At 37.5% G+C, this 15,371-nt stretch overlaps 1 protein-coding gene across 3 annotated transcripts in view; it reads left to right on the forward strand.

The window, feature by feature from the left end:
* The first annotated feature begins 1,170 nt into the window (after positions 1-1,170).
* Positions 1,171-15,371, forward strand: part of pcgf5b (polycomb group ring finger 5b) — a 40,178-nt gene continuing 25,977 nt past the window's right edge. Inside the window, exons 1-5 of one of the 3 annotated variants that reach the window (XM_049464897.1) lie at positions 1,171-1,371; positions 4,379-4,709; positions 10,947-11,043; positions 13,979-14,034; positions 14,231-14,290. In XM_049464897.1, coding sequence (XP_049320854.1) covers positions 4,598-4,709; positions 10,947-11,043; positions 13,979-14,034; positions 14,231-14,290 — 325 coding nt within the window. In that variant the 5' untranslated portion in view covers positions 1,171-1,371; positions 4,379-4,597. The other 2 variants (XM_049464898.1, XM_049464899.1) reach the window with 2 other exon arrangements.

Genomic DNA, 15,371 nt, shown 5'->3' on the forward strand with positions numbered 1-15,371 from the left:
ATTTAAGCCCCTAAATGATTCAGAAATAATTTTGTTATATTTTTTTGTTATTTTTATGTGCTTTTATTATTTTAGTTTTTCCTATAGTATTTTACCTTTTATCATTTTACCAACTTCACAGAACAACATGACTGATATCCACTAAATAAAATGTCAATAAAATTTCAATATTTTTCAGAAAGGCCTCCGACTACACCTCCACATTTTTCTTTTGTGTCAATATTTATTTTTCCAGTATAATATTGTTTGTTTATTTAATCAGTTATTTATTATTTTAATGTACTTAAATTAATTTATTTTTTTCCTATAGTATCTTACCTTTTTCATTAAAAATATTCATTAACTATGCCATTGACTACATCTTTGCATTTTCCTTTCATGTCAGTTATTTGTCCAGTATAATATATTTATATATATATTATATATTATATGTTATATTTTATAAATTATGTATTATTTCAATGTACTTTAGGTGATTTATTTTTTTTCCTATAGTATCTTACCATTTTTTATTATTATTCAGAAACACTCCTGACTACACCTCCACCTTTTTCTTACATGTCAATATTTTTTCCTGTATATAATTGTTTATTTATTTCAGAAAGTATAAGTATCATTTTAATGTACTTTATTATTTTTTTCCCAGTAGTATCTTACCTATAATATGACTGATACCCTACCTATAATATGACTGATATCTTACCTGTTATATGACTTATTATAAGATTATTTTCTTCTTTCTGCTGCCTTTCATTTATTTTATTTGTGATTTTTGTTCTTTCTACTGTATATAGAATTTGTTTTGTTTATAATGAAATGAATAAATCTTCTTTAAAAAGTCATTTAAAAGTCTAAATTATTCAGAAACGCCCCTATCCACACCTCCAGCTTTCCCAGAGCGTTTACACCTCTTATTCTGGATCTTCTTCGGGATTTATAAACAGGTTTAAGTTAGTTTAGTTAATCTGGAGCTCCTGGCTACGGTGTTACAGCGGGCGAGCAGCGGGAGAGTGAAGGCTGCGCCCTAGTTAGTGTCCAATCAAACAGTGTGTATGATCTGCGAGAGGAGTGAAGAAAGCAGCAAAGCAGCAGCAATGCGTAAACAAGCGCTGCACACTCCTCCGCCCCTTTCAGCCCCCCCCCCCCCCTTACACACACACGCGCGTACGTATCATCTCCACTGACTGAGGCCAGTTCCGTATTTCTGCTCCTCTAGGTACTTTCTGTCTCATGTGACGAGCCAGGTCGAGCCCTAGAGAAGCGCAGAGGCTGAGAGAGGGAGCAGCGCGCCACCATGCAGGAGGAGTGAGGAGGGCTGCTGCTCTGTCTGTGCTGCTGCTGCTGCTGCTGCTGGAAGAAGAGGAGGAGGAGGTAAGAGGCGAGGCGATGCTGTGGCGTCTCGTTTTTCGCTGCTAAAGTTTCGAGTGGGCTGGGAGGGAGAGCGGATCGGGTGTCGGAGCCAGATCAAGTTACCGAGAGCATGTGTTTGGTCCTCGGGGCTGCGTGACAGGTTAGTGATAGTTAGCGGATTCCTGAGCCTCCCTGCTCCTCTTAAAGTGGCTCCGAGCTTCTTTAGCACGCCGTGTTTCCTCCTGAGAGAAGCTTAGTTAGTAAGTTAGCAAACCTATACATTTACGCTCACTGGAACCAGTTCAGATCAATTTCTTCAGTGAGCTGAGAGGCAGATGACAGCAGCTGTCTTAACTAATGTAACTAGCAGACAGACAGACAGATAGACAGTCCTACAAACATGTGGCAATGCTGCTGTTTATGTTCATTTATTGCTTGGTTTACCTGCTGCTGGTCATTTCCAGTCATTTCTAGCAATCTCCAGTCATTCCCAGGACATGACAAGCCTGCCCACTTCTATGGTTCATAAACATTTCCAGCACATATTTGGAGGGAAGGTGTTGTCATAAAAAGACTGGGTAAACTTTGTAAGTTAGTTAACGTTAACGTTATATATAGTTAGCCACCTTCTGTTTGGTTGTCTAACTTTGAAGCAGGCACCCTGCTAAGCTAAGCTAGCTGATAAGCTAACTAACTAGTTAAGCTAGCTAATGTGTGTTAAGCTAATAATGTCACGGAAATAATGTTATTTCCTTAAGATAACACAGACAGCCCGTATCTTGTACCGTACGCCACCAGTATTACAGGTAGCTAACGCTACTTCACAGGAATTGACCCCAAAAGAATGTATTTTAAACTGCAGGCTGTGAGAAAGGCAGTTAGCTAGTTGGTTAGTGGTTATTCTGTAGCTAAATGTCAGTCAGAGAAACGTCAGTTTCGGTTTGAGAGTGGAGAGAGATAGAGACAGAGGGGGCGGGGCTTACGCGCTGTGTGACGCAGCACGCACCTGTACGCCACAAGTTCCTCTATAGAGATTTATTTTAAAAAAAAAAAAAACAAACGCTCTTAATAATTTAAAGACACTTTAAATTGTTGTTTGCATAGTTTGCATAATATCTTCAGAGAACCTTACCAACAGAACAGGACGCCAGCGGTAAGTAGGTTAAGTATTAGCTAAAGCAGTGGTTTCCAAGTGTTTATAATGCTCCCAACATAACATACCTGAGCAAATCAATATAAGCTCTCTCAGGTTTTTAGCTTGATTTACCTGCTGCTGATAATTTCCAGTAATTTCTAGCAATTTCCAGAACATGACATGCAAGCCCACTTCTATGGTTCATAAACACTTTAAACACAGATTTGGAAGGAATGTGTTGTCATAAAAAAGACTGGGTAAACTTTAGTTTGTTAGCTATTTAACTAACTTAACTTACTTCTTGCTCTTTTTCTCACTGAAACCAGTTAAGTTCAGTTTCTACAGTGGGCTGAGAGGCAGATGACAGCAGCTGTCTTTACTAATGTAACTAGCAGATAGCAGACAGTCTTACAAACATGTGGCATGCTGATGTTTATGAAGCATTGGGCTAACAACAATTGTGCAGATGTGCAGGTTTTTATCTTGTTTGCTGGTCATTTCCAGTAATTTCTAGCATTTTTCAGTTATTTTCAGAACATGACAAGAAAGCCCACTTCTATGGTTCATAAACACGTCCAGCACAGATTTGGAGGGAAGGTGTTGTCATAAAAAACACTGGGTAAACTTTAGTAGTTAGTTACCTTCTGTTTGGTTGTCTAACTTTGAGGCAGGCACCCTGCTAAGCTGACCTAGCTGATAAGCTAACTAGGTAAGCTAGCTAGTTAGCGTTTAGCTATAGCCAGAAGTGTTCAGCTAAAAATATTACAGAAATAACGTTATTTCCTTAATTTACACAGACAGTCCGTATCTTGTACCGTACACAACCTGTATTACAGGTAGCTAACGCTACTTCACAGGAATTGAACCCAAAAGAGTGATTTTTAACTGTAACTGTGAAAAAGGCAGTTATCTAGTTGGTTAGTTGTCATTATGTAGCTAAATGTCAGTCAGAGAAAAGTCAGTTTCGGTTTGAGAGAGAGAGAGACAGAAGGGGCGGGGTTTACGCGCTGTGTGTCTTTAAATTAAGTTACTTTAAGGTTCACCCACTGCTGAAACACTCAACCTAGTGTGTATATTATCTTCAGAAAACCTTACCAACAGAACCGGACACCAGTGGTAAGTAGGTTTAGCATCAGCTAAAGCAGTGGATTCCAAGTGTTTACATACAATGCTCCCAACATAACATACCTGATCCAGCTAATCAATATAAGCTCTTCCTGTTTGATAATGATGTGTTGGAACAAAAGCAAGAAACCAACAGTGTGTAGGACAGAGGGTCCCTCAGGGTCTGGACATGGAACCGCTGAGCTAGAGGCTGAAAGAGACATGTATAAAGTACTAAGAGACCCAGAAGTAAAAGTACAAATGCTCTATTAAGATTGCAGTGTTGATGGTATTTCAATAATTTAAATACTGTTAAATGAAAGTGTTTACTTCAAGAGATAGAGTCACCTAGAATAGTTTTCTCAGCCGTCTTGAAGGAGTTGGTGTTGATGGTGTTGGAATAATAAAAATGTTAAATTAAAGTGTTGTCTAAACTGTTAAATAAACAACAAACATTATCAGTTAACACCTAGGGTGTATAACCTCTAAAATTCCCAGCCATATTATAGCTTATCATATCTTCAGGATTATTAATATATTAAACGAAAAACAAAGCAAACCTGACAAGTTATTCTTAAATAAAAGGAGAGAGGAATGGGAGATTAGACCCACTTGTGCTTCTGGGCATTTCAAAGGTTAATGGACACCTACAGTGATGAATGAAAAGTGCCAGTGTTCATTTAAATCAAGCTGCACAGAAATAACCACTGTACAATTTTACAAAATATTTGTTTTACAAAACAAATATTAATCCTTCTATAAAGTCTGTTTTCTCTTTTTTTTCTACAGATACAGAGGGCTTCAGCACCTGAGCTGAATGGTGAAAATGCAGCACACATGATATCGAGATATCACCAAACGTTGAGCATGGCTGGATGTAAAGGCAAGGCGCCATCCAGCAAAGCCAGGCTTTGAGCCATACCTCCAGCTGTTCTCTCCATATATCTTCATCCGCCCTGTACACACACTCTCCCACATCCCCCTTCAGCCTGGTTGCAACAGGTGAAAATGACCACGCCGAGGAAGCACTTAGTCAAGGATTTCAACCACTTCATCACCTGTTATGTGTGTAAAGGATATCTGATCAAGCCCACCACCGTGACAGAGTGCCTGCACACCTGTGAGTGATTCACTTCCACAAATAATTTCTTAATGCTCTGATACTGTACCAGTTTCGGTAATTAAGTAGCAAAGTAGCACAGTATAGCAGTGTAATCATGGATTTTTTTTGTCACACTAGCAGTTTCTGATTTCTTTGCATTTCTTAATTTGATGTTTTTGTAATGAAAGAAATAGGGATGCACCAATATTCAATAATTAAAAAAATATATTAAATGTTGAAATTACTTTACATTTAATCTGGATCTTATGTAAAAGTTTGAGTACTCTTGGCCACACAAGACATTTAATCTGTTTTATTTAATTTATGATTAATAATTATCCTCTAATCGGCTAATTAAACATAAAACTCCATTTTTACAGTCATTCCTAATGCACAGTTTTTAACACACTAACACACTCATAGGAACACATAGGAACCATCTCAAACTGAAAATGATCAATGCCAAATATATTTTTATATATTTTTAAACATTGCTGTTATATTAATATGTGTGTTTTTCTACTAACATATTATCTGTTGTTTTTCTGTAAGTGTCTCATATATTGTTTTCGCCTTCTGGTACATTAAAGTCCATCTACATCTGCTCGCTTAAAAAGCTCAGTTCTGTCAAAGCGATCCCTGCTTACCCTTGCCACTTTTGATGCTCCAGAGTTGACTGACATGGCAATCCAACAACCACAGTTATTATTACCATAATCAAACTAGCACTATGTTCACCCTCCTTCTTGTCATGAAAATGCACACAAGAACTTATGTGAGACACTTTTTTCCAAAATGAATGAAAAAGAGTAAATATATACTGTATGTACTATATCAATTCAAAAGACTATTATTTATATCTTACCCTGTTTCTTGCAATCTCTTGCAATTTGTAGTAGCTAACTGTTGCACAAACGTCCACAACACTTTTCATAGACATAATAAAATATATTCTGACCTAGGGGTGGGCGATGTGGCCCTAAAATAATATCATGATATTTCATGGTATTTTCACGATAAGGATACTATTGGTGATATGACAAAACATTGAATTTAAAAAAAATTATATTTCAAGAAAATTTCATTTTATTATAGCATATGATATGATATGGCACACTCCTGACTAAGATATAAAAAAAGAATTTTGTCAGAACAGAAGTGAATGATCCAGAATATCATGATACTAATAATGACCCCATATATCTCCATATATCCAGGATTAAAGTAAAATAAATGATACTGGACAGATATAATCTGTCTCTAGTAGATATATAATAGGAAATGAGAACAGTGTGAATTTTTCTTTTGCTAAAAACAGCAAAATAGTAGTACCCTGATGTGATAATTAGGGGTGGGTGATATGGCACGATATTTCAGAGTATACTATCGTTCACGATATTCAAAAAATTTGGTGCTGTTTTTTGCTTATGATACGATATTGCACACCCCTACTCTCACTGAAAGTAAATATGTAATCATAATTTTGAGACTGGTGTATGTACTGTTCTATTTAGTAGCTGGTGTGTGTAAGTGGCAGGTGTGTGTGTGTGATGGAGTGGAGTGGTAAAGGTGAAGGCTTGCTGGTAGAAATGACACATCTCCAGTCATCAGGGTGAGCACAAGTCATCTGCAGCCTTAGTCACCATGACAACAAATATCCTCCTCCTTGAATGAGCTTTTTGTGTTGAAATGATTTGTTTGCAGGAGTCAGTTGCTTATCATTCAGCAAACTCTAATCTGAATGAAGAAGGCTTCTGTTTTATCTCGCAGGCTGGCTGTGGTGTCCTGCGTTTGATGGGGGGGGCTTGGTTTTACTCCCACAGCCTGTGGCATTGCCATGAACTGTACTGGTATGGCGCTTTAGTGCACCTCACTATTGATTAAGCCGTACATTTGATGTGGGCAGTCATACAGACATTGCTGGTCATTGTAATACTGGCTTTGTATTCATGGATGAATGGATATGACAGCAGGGCTCTGATTGGCCATGCATGATGTATAGGTCAGTCCTCTGGCATACAGCATGGCAGTTACGCACACATTGCAATTTGCTCTAGGGGCTTATATGCCCTATATCTTACCCTCATATCCAAGACCATTCTATATATTACTGACCTGGTTGTGTCCGCTGCTGTTTTAACATACAGACTGCTCTCAGAGAGAAGTCTATGCTTTTTAAAAAGAGTTTATTAACAGTTATTTACATTTACATTGCTGTAACAGGGGACTGATTACTCTGTGAGTAGGGCTGCATCTACTCAACTAATCTGTTGACCATTTTTTTTATATTTTACTCCATTATCAGACATTATTACATACATTGTGCACAGTGTTGGGAAGTAACGGATTACATGTAACGGCGTTACGTAATCAGATTACAAATTATAAGTAACTGTAATCTGTTACAGTTACTGCTTCAATAAATGGTAATCAGATTACAGTTACTCTGCTAAAATTAAAGGATTACATTGCGGTACTTTCCTATTTTTGCTCTTCCAACACTGACAAAACGCAAATAACATTTTGCGGTGAATCGCTCTGATATGACAGGGAATTGTCTGCCCCTCGTCCCATCTCGCTGCACACACACACACACACACACAGGGAGGAGGGGCAGACAGCGGCTCCGCACACACAACGAGACGAAATTAACTGACATTTTGGTCAACGAATAAAAACGAGACGAAAATGTTTGGCAGGGACGAAATCCAATCAGAACTGATTTAGTTCTGTGAAAGGTAGTGACCAGTTAGGAAGAGATCCAATCACTGCTACTTTAGCGAAGGTGGAGAGGCGGGATAAGCGGGGTAGTCATCCAATCAGTACCCGCCTCTCCTGCAGTAGCGCCGCGCGCTCAGTTACAAACCCGGGAATTAACCTGTCGATACGGAGCTCGACTGGAAGTTAACTCGACAGTGTTCAGCAAGGAGAGAGAGAGAGAGGGGCGATATATTTCTCCTTTGACGTCGCAAAAAACAAGATAACGTGTAAACCACGTGGAGCGACTCCATCTCTGGTAAAAACACCACTAATCTTTCAGCTTCGGCAGACCAGAGTCCCACAGATCTCCATGCAGAGACCCGCGTTTTAATACTGATGTTATTTCATGAGCTGATGGGGTGTTTAACTCGGCAGTGCACTAAAACACAGAACTGATACAGAACTCACTCATTAAGATCAGATCATCTGTTTAGTCTCACAGTGGGAAAGATATAGCTAGTGTTAAATCAGCAGCAGGTAAGAAAGAAACTCAATAATATATCCAAAATAAAACAATAAAATAAGTGAATCTCTGAACCCAAAAGTCTGTGTACAGTTTCTTACAGCACTTTCTCATAAGTTTCTCACTTTAACTCATGAAGTCTCTCAGTACATCCTGAGAGCATCTCTACAGCACAGTGTGTGAATGTGTGTCTCATTTATAGACTGTAGCTCCAGTAGGTGTGCTGGGTTAGTGCTGGAGATAAAACTAGATAATTTAAAAGCTGTTTTTGCATCTACAGCTCTGTTCAAACTATAATTTAACTATTCAGTTGTTTTATGACCTGATTTCTAGAGCAAAATTTGAAATGTAAAAAATATATAGTCACACACCTATAATAATAATTATATACATTAAATCATATATAAATATATTTCACATTCAAACATTAACAATATTACTCAATTGGTTATTAAACGTTTCATTTCGTATATGTGTATAGTTAATAATTCAAGGGAACTGATGAAAAAAGCATTTACATTTACACCCTTTTAGTCGACTAAATTTACTGTAATTTTAGTAGACTATATTCTTATGACATTAAGTCGACTAAATTACTGAATTGTGACTAAAACTAAATGCTATTTTCTTCACAAAACTATGACCAAGACTAAATCAAAATTTGTTGTCAAAATTAACACTGGTGGCAAACCTGCAAGTAGATAGCTTACAGTTGTTGTTACATTGTTTGGTTTTAAATTGTTTTATCATCAATTTATAGAAGTGTTTCATAAAATTGTTTGATGAAATGGTTTCATAAGTATTTTTATAGAGTGATTGAAAAGGCTTTTTTATTTGTTTATCTATTTGTTATCTGGAAAGAAAAATAAAAGGATAATATGCAATATGTGGTTGCTACATTCATTCAGGCTTAAAAAAATGACAATATTGTAAGTAATCCAAAGTAATCAGATTACGTTACTCACTTGAAGTAATGTAACTGATTACGTTACAAATTACATTTTGAGTGATGTAATCAGTAATCTGTAAGGGATTACATTTTAAAAGTAACCTTCCCAACACTGATTGTGCACTATTATCATCACAGAATGTTTAATTTTCTACTTCTGGAGACAATTCCTGTATTATTTAATATCACAATACGTATTGCAGAACAACAAAATGTTGCAATATAATAGTTTGCTAATGTTGTTCAGCCATAAGATCTAACAGAGTTATTTATTTCTAATGATGCAATAATGAATTCTTGCCATATCTGAGGAGAGTGAGGTCTGTAGTTCCTTTTAGAATTTTGGTCAACCGGTTGCCTTAAAAAAGTTAAGTAATGAAAACGTACGTTAGCATAACTTAAACCATCAAGTTTTTACAACTAAAGGGGAAGTCGATTTAACTTTTTTATTTTGTTTTACTCTAAGACCGGATAAGTTGAGTGTACTTAACTTTTTTAAGGCAGCCAGTTTGCTCAATTTTTTAAAGTAAAATGTGTAAATTAAAACATCAAGTTATTACAACTAAAGAGGAACTTAGGGGATTTATTTCTAAGGTAGCCCAGGGAGAATCACTACACAATGATGGTGAGTGTCTGTCAGAAACTGTTGGACACACCCAGTATGCAGATAGATTGTGACAGAAGCCAATGAAAAAGAAGCTGCCAATGGCAACAGACTAAACTCAGTTATCATGAGTTGGTTCAACTCAAAGATCTCTGGTTGAATGTATATATGTGCCCACAGATGTTCAACTAACTCCAAATAGTTGAGTATTGTTTAGAAATATCCAATTTTATGTAAAATAGACTCAAATCATTTGAGTTTAAACAACTTCTGGGTTTACAGTGTTCGCACTGAAAATGTAATGCATTAACAAACATCAAAATACAATGTGGTACATTATACACCTGTGTGAACCTGTGCACAGCTTTTCATAGACATTTATACTGCACCCTGAACTCGCTTGGGTTTTAAAGATGTGCCCTTGAAGTGGCCAGCAGTTGCCGAGGGATGTGATTTGGCTTGCTGTGATGAAAATTCAGTATTCATTAAAACAGTGAACTGAGATCACAGGTTTTTAAAAATATATAAATAAAACATAAAAAATACATACATTACTTGATAAGTTATGTCTTAAAATGTCTGCTGTAGCTGGAAACAATCCTTGACCCCCTGTGTGCATACATATATATCATCAGTGTCTTGCCACAAGTCTCACTCTCCATATGATCCTAGATCCTAGATGTCGTTTATTCTACACATTGTGAGAATCAGTAAAATAATGAGGAGATCCTAATAAGTTTGTTCTGTGTGGTGATATGTCAGATTCGATTTTTTTCTCTGGTTGTTTGTATTGTTCCCTTTATGTTGAATTCAGTCATTTGGCTACCTTACGTTTATTTTCTTTAATTATGTGTTATTTTGATTTTTGTTCTTCTTCAATTTCTTCTTCCTATTGTTATAACTGTGTGATATCAAACCCTCATATTGTATAAAGTGAAGTGTAAATGTACTCCTGTGTGTGTGTTTGTGTGTGTGTGTGTAGACTGAGGTAGTTGTGCTCTACTGCAGTTAGCTGGGGGAATATGATAGGTGTAGCTTTGGCCAAGCTGGGTCCGCTAAAGCCTTTATCTGAGTGCCAGGCCACAAGCTTCGTTTCACTTTTCCTTCACTTTCTCTCCCACCCTCCCCTCAGTAGATATGCAGATTTGAGCCCTACAGCTGCAGACACACTGCGATTTCACACAACTTTAAAAAAAAAAAAGCCTGGACAGGAGATATAGGATGGCCAAATGCAGTTTTGGCAGACGTTCAGATGTCAGTGAAACTGAGATTAGCCTGGAGGATACGGTGCTCAAGTTTCTCACAGAAAGCTGGAGTTCAATGTCCCATATAATTCTGTTGTCTTTGTCTATTATGAAACGGTTTGTAAAAAGGAGTCAAACTTGTTTGTTAAACGTGTTTGTTCTTGAGACTTAAACAGCCTGGAGACTTTGCTGCATTCATGAAAAATAATATCTCTCCTTTCTGTGTCCTTCCCAGTTTGTAAAAGCTGCATCGTCCAGCATTTCGAAGACAGCAACGACTGTCCCAAATGCGGCATCCAAGTGCACGAAACAAACCCACTGGAAATGTTGAGGTAAGAACTCATTAACTATTGCAATAATAAAAAATACTCACCAGAAGTCAGTGATCCAGCTTGTTAGATGATAATATGCACTATGCTTGTGCAAGATTGGACTAAAACTAGTTATATTTAGTAGGGATGCATCAAAATTCGAAACATTTTTGGACAAAACCGATACATAACAAAATGGAACACTTGGTCAAAGGCTGAAGACAAAATATCAAAAATACTTTTCGCAAATTTTCATACCCACTTTCACCATTGTATAACCCAGCTGGCTACCAGTGTCTATAGAGGTTAATTTCAGGTTGAATGATGGTCATGACACCAGGGAAATTACATAGCTTAAATGAACTGTTTCTTACTTTCCAAAGAAAGTGTCATTGTTTGCTGTGAATCATTTGGTGTATTAATTTGCTAATTTTCAGAAAAAAAAATATTTTAGTTGCAAAACATTTGATTTATTCCTCATATTGGGTAACTCTAATTTGCCTCTGGCAGATACTAGGGATGAGTATCTTCACTGATTTCCCAGTTCGATTCGATTCCGATTCACAAGGTCCCGTGTCGATTCAAAATGGATTCATTTAGGAAAATTTCATTTACAATACAAATTGTAGTTTGAATATAAAATGTTGTAATTATACAAGGAAAACTTAAACTTCCATTATTAAAATATTAGTGTTTATATTATATAGATTTAACACAACAGTAAAATATCATTTAATGTTGTTTAGTTAATTGCCACACTGTGCTTCACATCCCTATACAGGTTTGGAATGGCCACTTTACTGAAATGTTAACATATGGGTAAAATATAACGTGCTTCCAGAACATTAATGAGGCTTTGGACACAACATGCTTCATAAATGTATTTATTTGCAAATAAAAGTGAGAAATTTACCCAGATGTGATACAATAATAAGCATAGTGATAATAAAAACACAACAAACAAAATTAATAATGATAAGAGAGAAAAAAATATTAATTTTAAAGGAAAAACCAGCCGGTCTGAGCAAAGTTCATCTCCCCTGTTATGAAACCCTTGCATTCCCTCGGGACAAAATAATCGGAATTAGTAACAGCACTTCATGGAGAACATGATACATAACATAATAACATAATTTCATTATTTATACATTAAATCACTCAGTTTAAATCTGTTACACTGTACGACCACCTGAAGCTGCTAGCGCACCAGCGGGGGTTACTTTAGCACGCTGGCCGCGTGTAGAGTCAGGAAACCAGGCTAAAGGAGGATAAGCTTAGCCGGTGAAAAGGCTAACCCGCTAAGCTAACGGTGGATTCAGCCGGTCAGGTCTTAATTTAAATAAAGTACAGGTGAAATGTGAGTGGAAATAAAGAAGGTTACTGACATTTTTACAGAAACGCCCTGCAGTGCGACTCCTGGGTGCCATTACTCGTGCTCCAGCTCACCCCAGCCAGAGGGAGGTGCTCGAGAGGATGGTCTCGCAAGATTATACTTGAGACGTTAAAACTGTACACTTGTACAGGGAAAATGGGCTAATTCTAAAGATCGATTCGGGTTTATATATATCTAAATAGAATATAAATAGAAGAAGTGTTTTTTTTTTAAACACACCCCTAGTAGATACGTTATGTAAATATTACTTTGTCCGTGCAGTCAGCTGCAAATTTGTGACCACAACAGTAGACAGCAATAGAATTGTAGAACTTTTCATCATCATTAGGTTTTCCAACATTTTCATGGAATACTGGCAACTTGAACAAAGAACAGGGTACTCAGGTACCTGTTTATCTGTACTTAGCAAACTGTACTCAGTTAGCTACTCTCAGTGCTGAGGATCAGTTGGCTGTAGCGTCCGAATGCAGTTGGATGGTACTGAGCTGGGCAGAGTGTGGGCGATGCAGTAAATTTGATCTTGGCAGGGAAGTGTTCCAGCCAGCAGCTGGACTGCTGAGTATAGCTCTGGCCTCAGCTGTGAGCCTCTACCAACTTTGGCCCCCTGTTCATACACACACACACACATATACACACACAGAGGTGCGTGCCCTTCCACTGGCCAGAGTGAAAGAGCAGTATCCACAAGACACAACGTCTCCATCTATGTCTGTGTGAACATCACTGACATCAGCAGCACAGATGCTCGCCCTCCACAGGGCTGTTTCTTACAGCTGCACCAATAGGACATTTCTGTACCAATAAAAATGACAAAAAAACGACAAAACCGTATGCCTCGTCCGACACTGTCTCTTTTTGAACTGCTGCTGATGCAGCATTGCTGAGAAGCATCACAGCACACTCGGAGGAAAGCGCAGTTACTCGGTTCCGATTCATCAGCTCACAGACAGGTTTTGCTGCGGACATCATCCTTTGAAGTGATGTGGGGAGAGAGCGCCATCTACCCACCCAGAGAATGCAGGGCCAATTGTGCTCTCTCAGGGCTCCGGTAGCCGATGGCAAGTTACATAAACAGGATTTGAACTCTCAATCTCCTGATCATAGTGGCAGCGCTTAGCCCACTTGAACCACTCGAAGCCCCCACACTACACAATTCAACTTTTTTAAAGTCACAATCTGTTTTTGTTGATTACAGACAATAACCTTTGCTTTCAGGCAAATTGGCAATTAGCGTTTGTGTAGTCGTGTAGTGTGAACTACAAGTGCTCACCATCGAATCAAAGACATCCAGCAAATATTTAGCATGCTTGATATCTGACCCAGCTGATGACTGATAATTTTTGCTACTGTGAGCTGACTGGTTGGTGAGCTGATGAATAATTATACGAAAAATATCCATAAAGCTTCACAGTAAATCTCAAAGCGAATGAAAAATAGAATGAAATAATCACATGTGGGTTTTGTTTTAAATGATGATCGTGCGTGTTAAGACATGGCAAACCTCTGCTCTTCTGGTATGCTTGAGATTTATTTTCCTTACAGCTGTTTTTCTTGTTTACACAGATTGGACAACACTTTAGAAGAAATCATATTCAAGCTTGTGCCTGACCTTAGAGAAAGTGAGTACATTAGTCTTACCTCAGTTCCCCTTGTTCAAATTGTGTTTTGTAAGTAAAAGACAGCAATTGTCTGTGCAACTGGTGAGGAAATGTAATGAGGTGTTTCCTTGGTTATGTACTCAAACAGCTCTATCTCTCTCTCTCTTTCTCTCTCTCTCTCTCTCTCTTTCTCTCTCTTGCTTCGATTTGTGTTCAGAGGAGCAACAGCGGGAGATTGAATTCTGGAAAAGGAACAAGTCAAAAGAAAACGGTGATGGTAAGCATGCTTCTTTGCACAAGACTTTCTATTTGAAATCCATTCAGGTGATCAGACAGCTAGAAACACATTATTTCCCACAGGCCTTTTTGTACAGCAGTATGGAGTTGGATTAAACCTCTTTATACACTGTAAAACACTTGTACTGTAAGAGTAATCTACTCTTTTGAATTTAACTTGAAGTGAAATAAAATCAAGGTATATTTCTTATTGGCTCCTGGCATCATTAATTTGCGTAATGGCAGTGTCCTCCCACCCCTAACTTACAATCAGTGTGTAGTTTTGCATACCAAGGTGAGAATGTGATTGAAATTACTCAGGGAAGGTTACTGGTGTTTTTGGTTCTTACTTGCTCTTATAGATCTTTAATTTAATATTCAAAAGAGGGTAGCCCTGATTGACATGGCAACATAGGGGGACATGTCTATCATGCAAATAAATGGTACCTGGAGCCTATAGGAAGAATGGATTTTTGTGTGAAGTACAAAGCATCAAATCAAAGAGAATCAGATAAAACATTTAACATACAAAACAGAACCCCAAGTGAGCGACAGAGGCAAGAAAAATCTCCCTTAGAGCTGGAGGAGGAAGAAACCTTGGGAGAAACCAAGGCTCACACGTACCCTGTACTATCACATGTACTACAAAGGCTAATATAGAAGGGGGGACCCATCCTCCTCTGGTCAGACAACGTATAAACGAAATGTTAGACTGAACAAAAAACAACTTTAAAAGTGTTTTTATTTTATACAGCTCTGGAAAAAATAAGAGACCAATTAAAAATTATGAGTTTCTTTGATTTTACCAAATTGAAAACCTCTGGAATATAATTAAGAGGAAGATGGATGATCACAAGCCATCAAACCAAACTGAACTGCTTGAATTTTTGCACCAGGAGTGGCATAAAGTTATCCAAAAGCAGTGTGTAAGACTGTGTAAGAGGTGGTTATTCCACCAAATATTGATTTCTGAACTCTTAAAATTTTATGAATATGAACTTGTTTTCTTTGCATTTTTTAAGGTCTGAAAGTTCTACATATTTTTGTTATTTCTCTTTTTCTGTGAATAAATGCTCTAAATT

The sequence above is a fragment of the Astyanax mexicanus genome, chromosome 15 (assembly GCF_023375975.1).
Source record: "Astyanax mexicanus isolate ESR-SI-001 chromosome 15, AstMex3_surface, whole genome shotgun sequence".
Classification (NCBI taxonomy): domain Eukaryota; kingdom Metazoa; phylum Chordata; class Actinopteri; order Characiformes; family Acestrorhamphidae; genus Astyanax; species Astyanax mexicanus.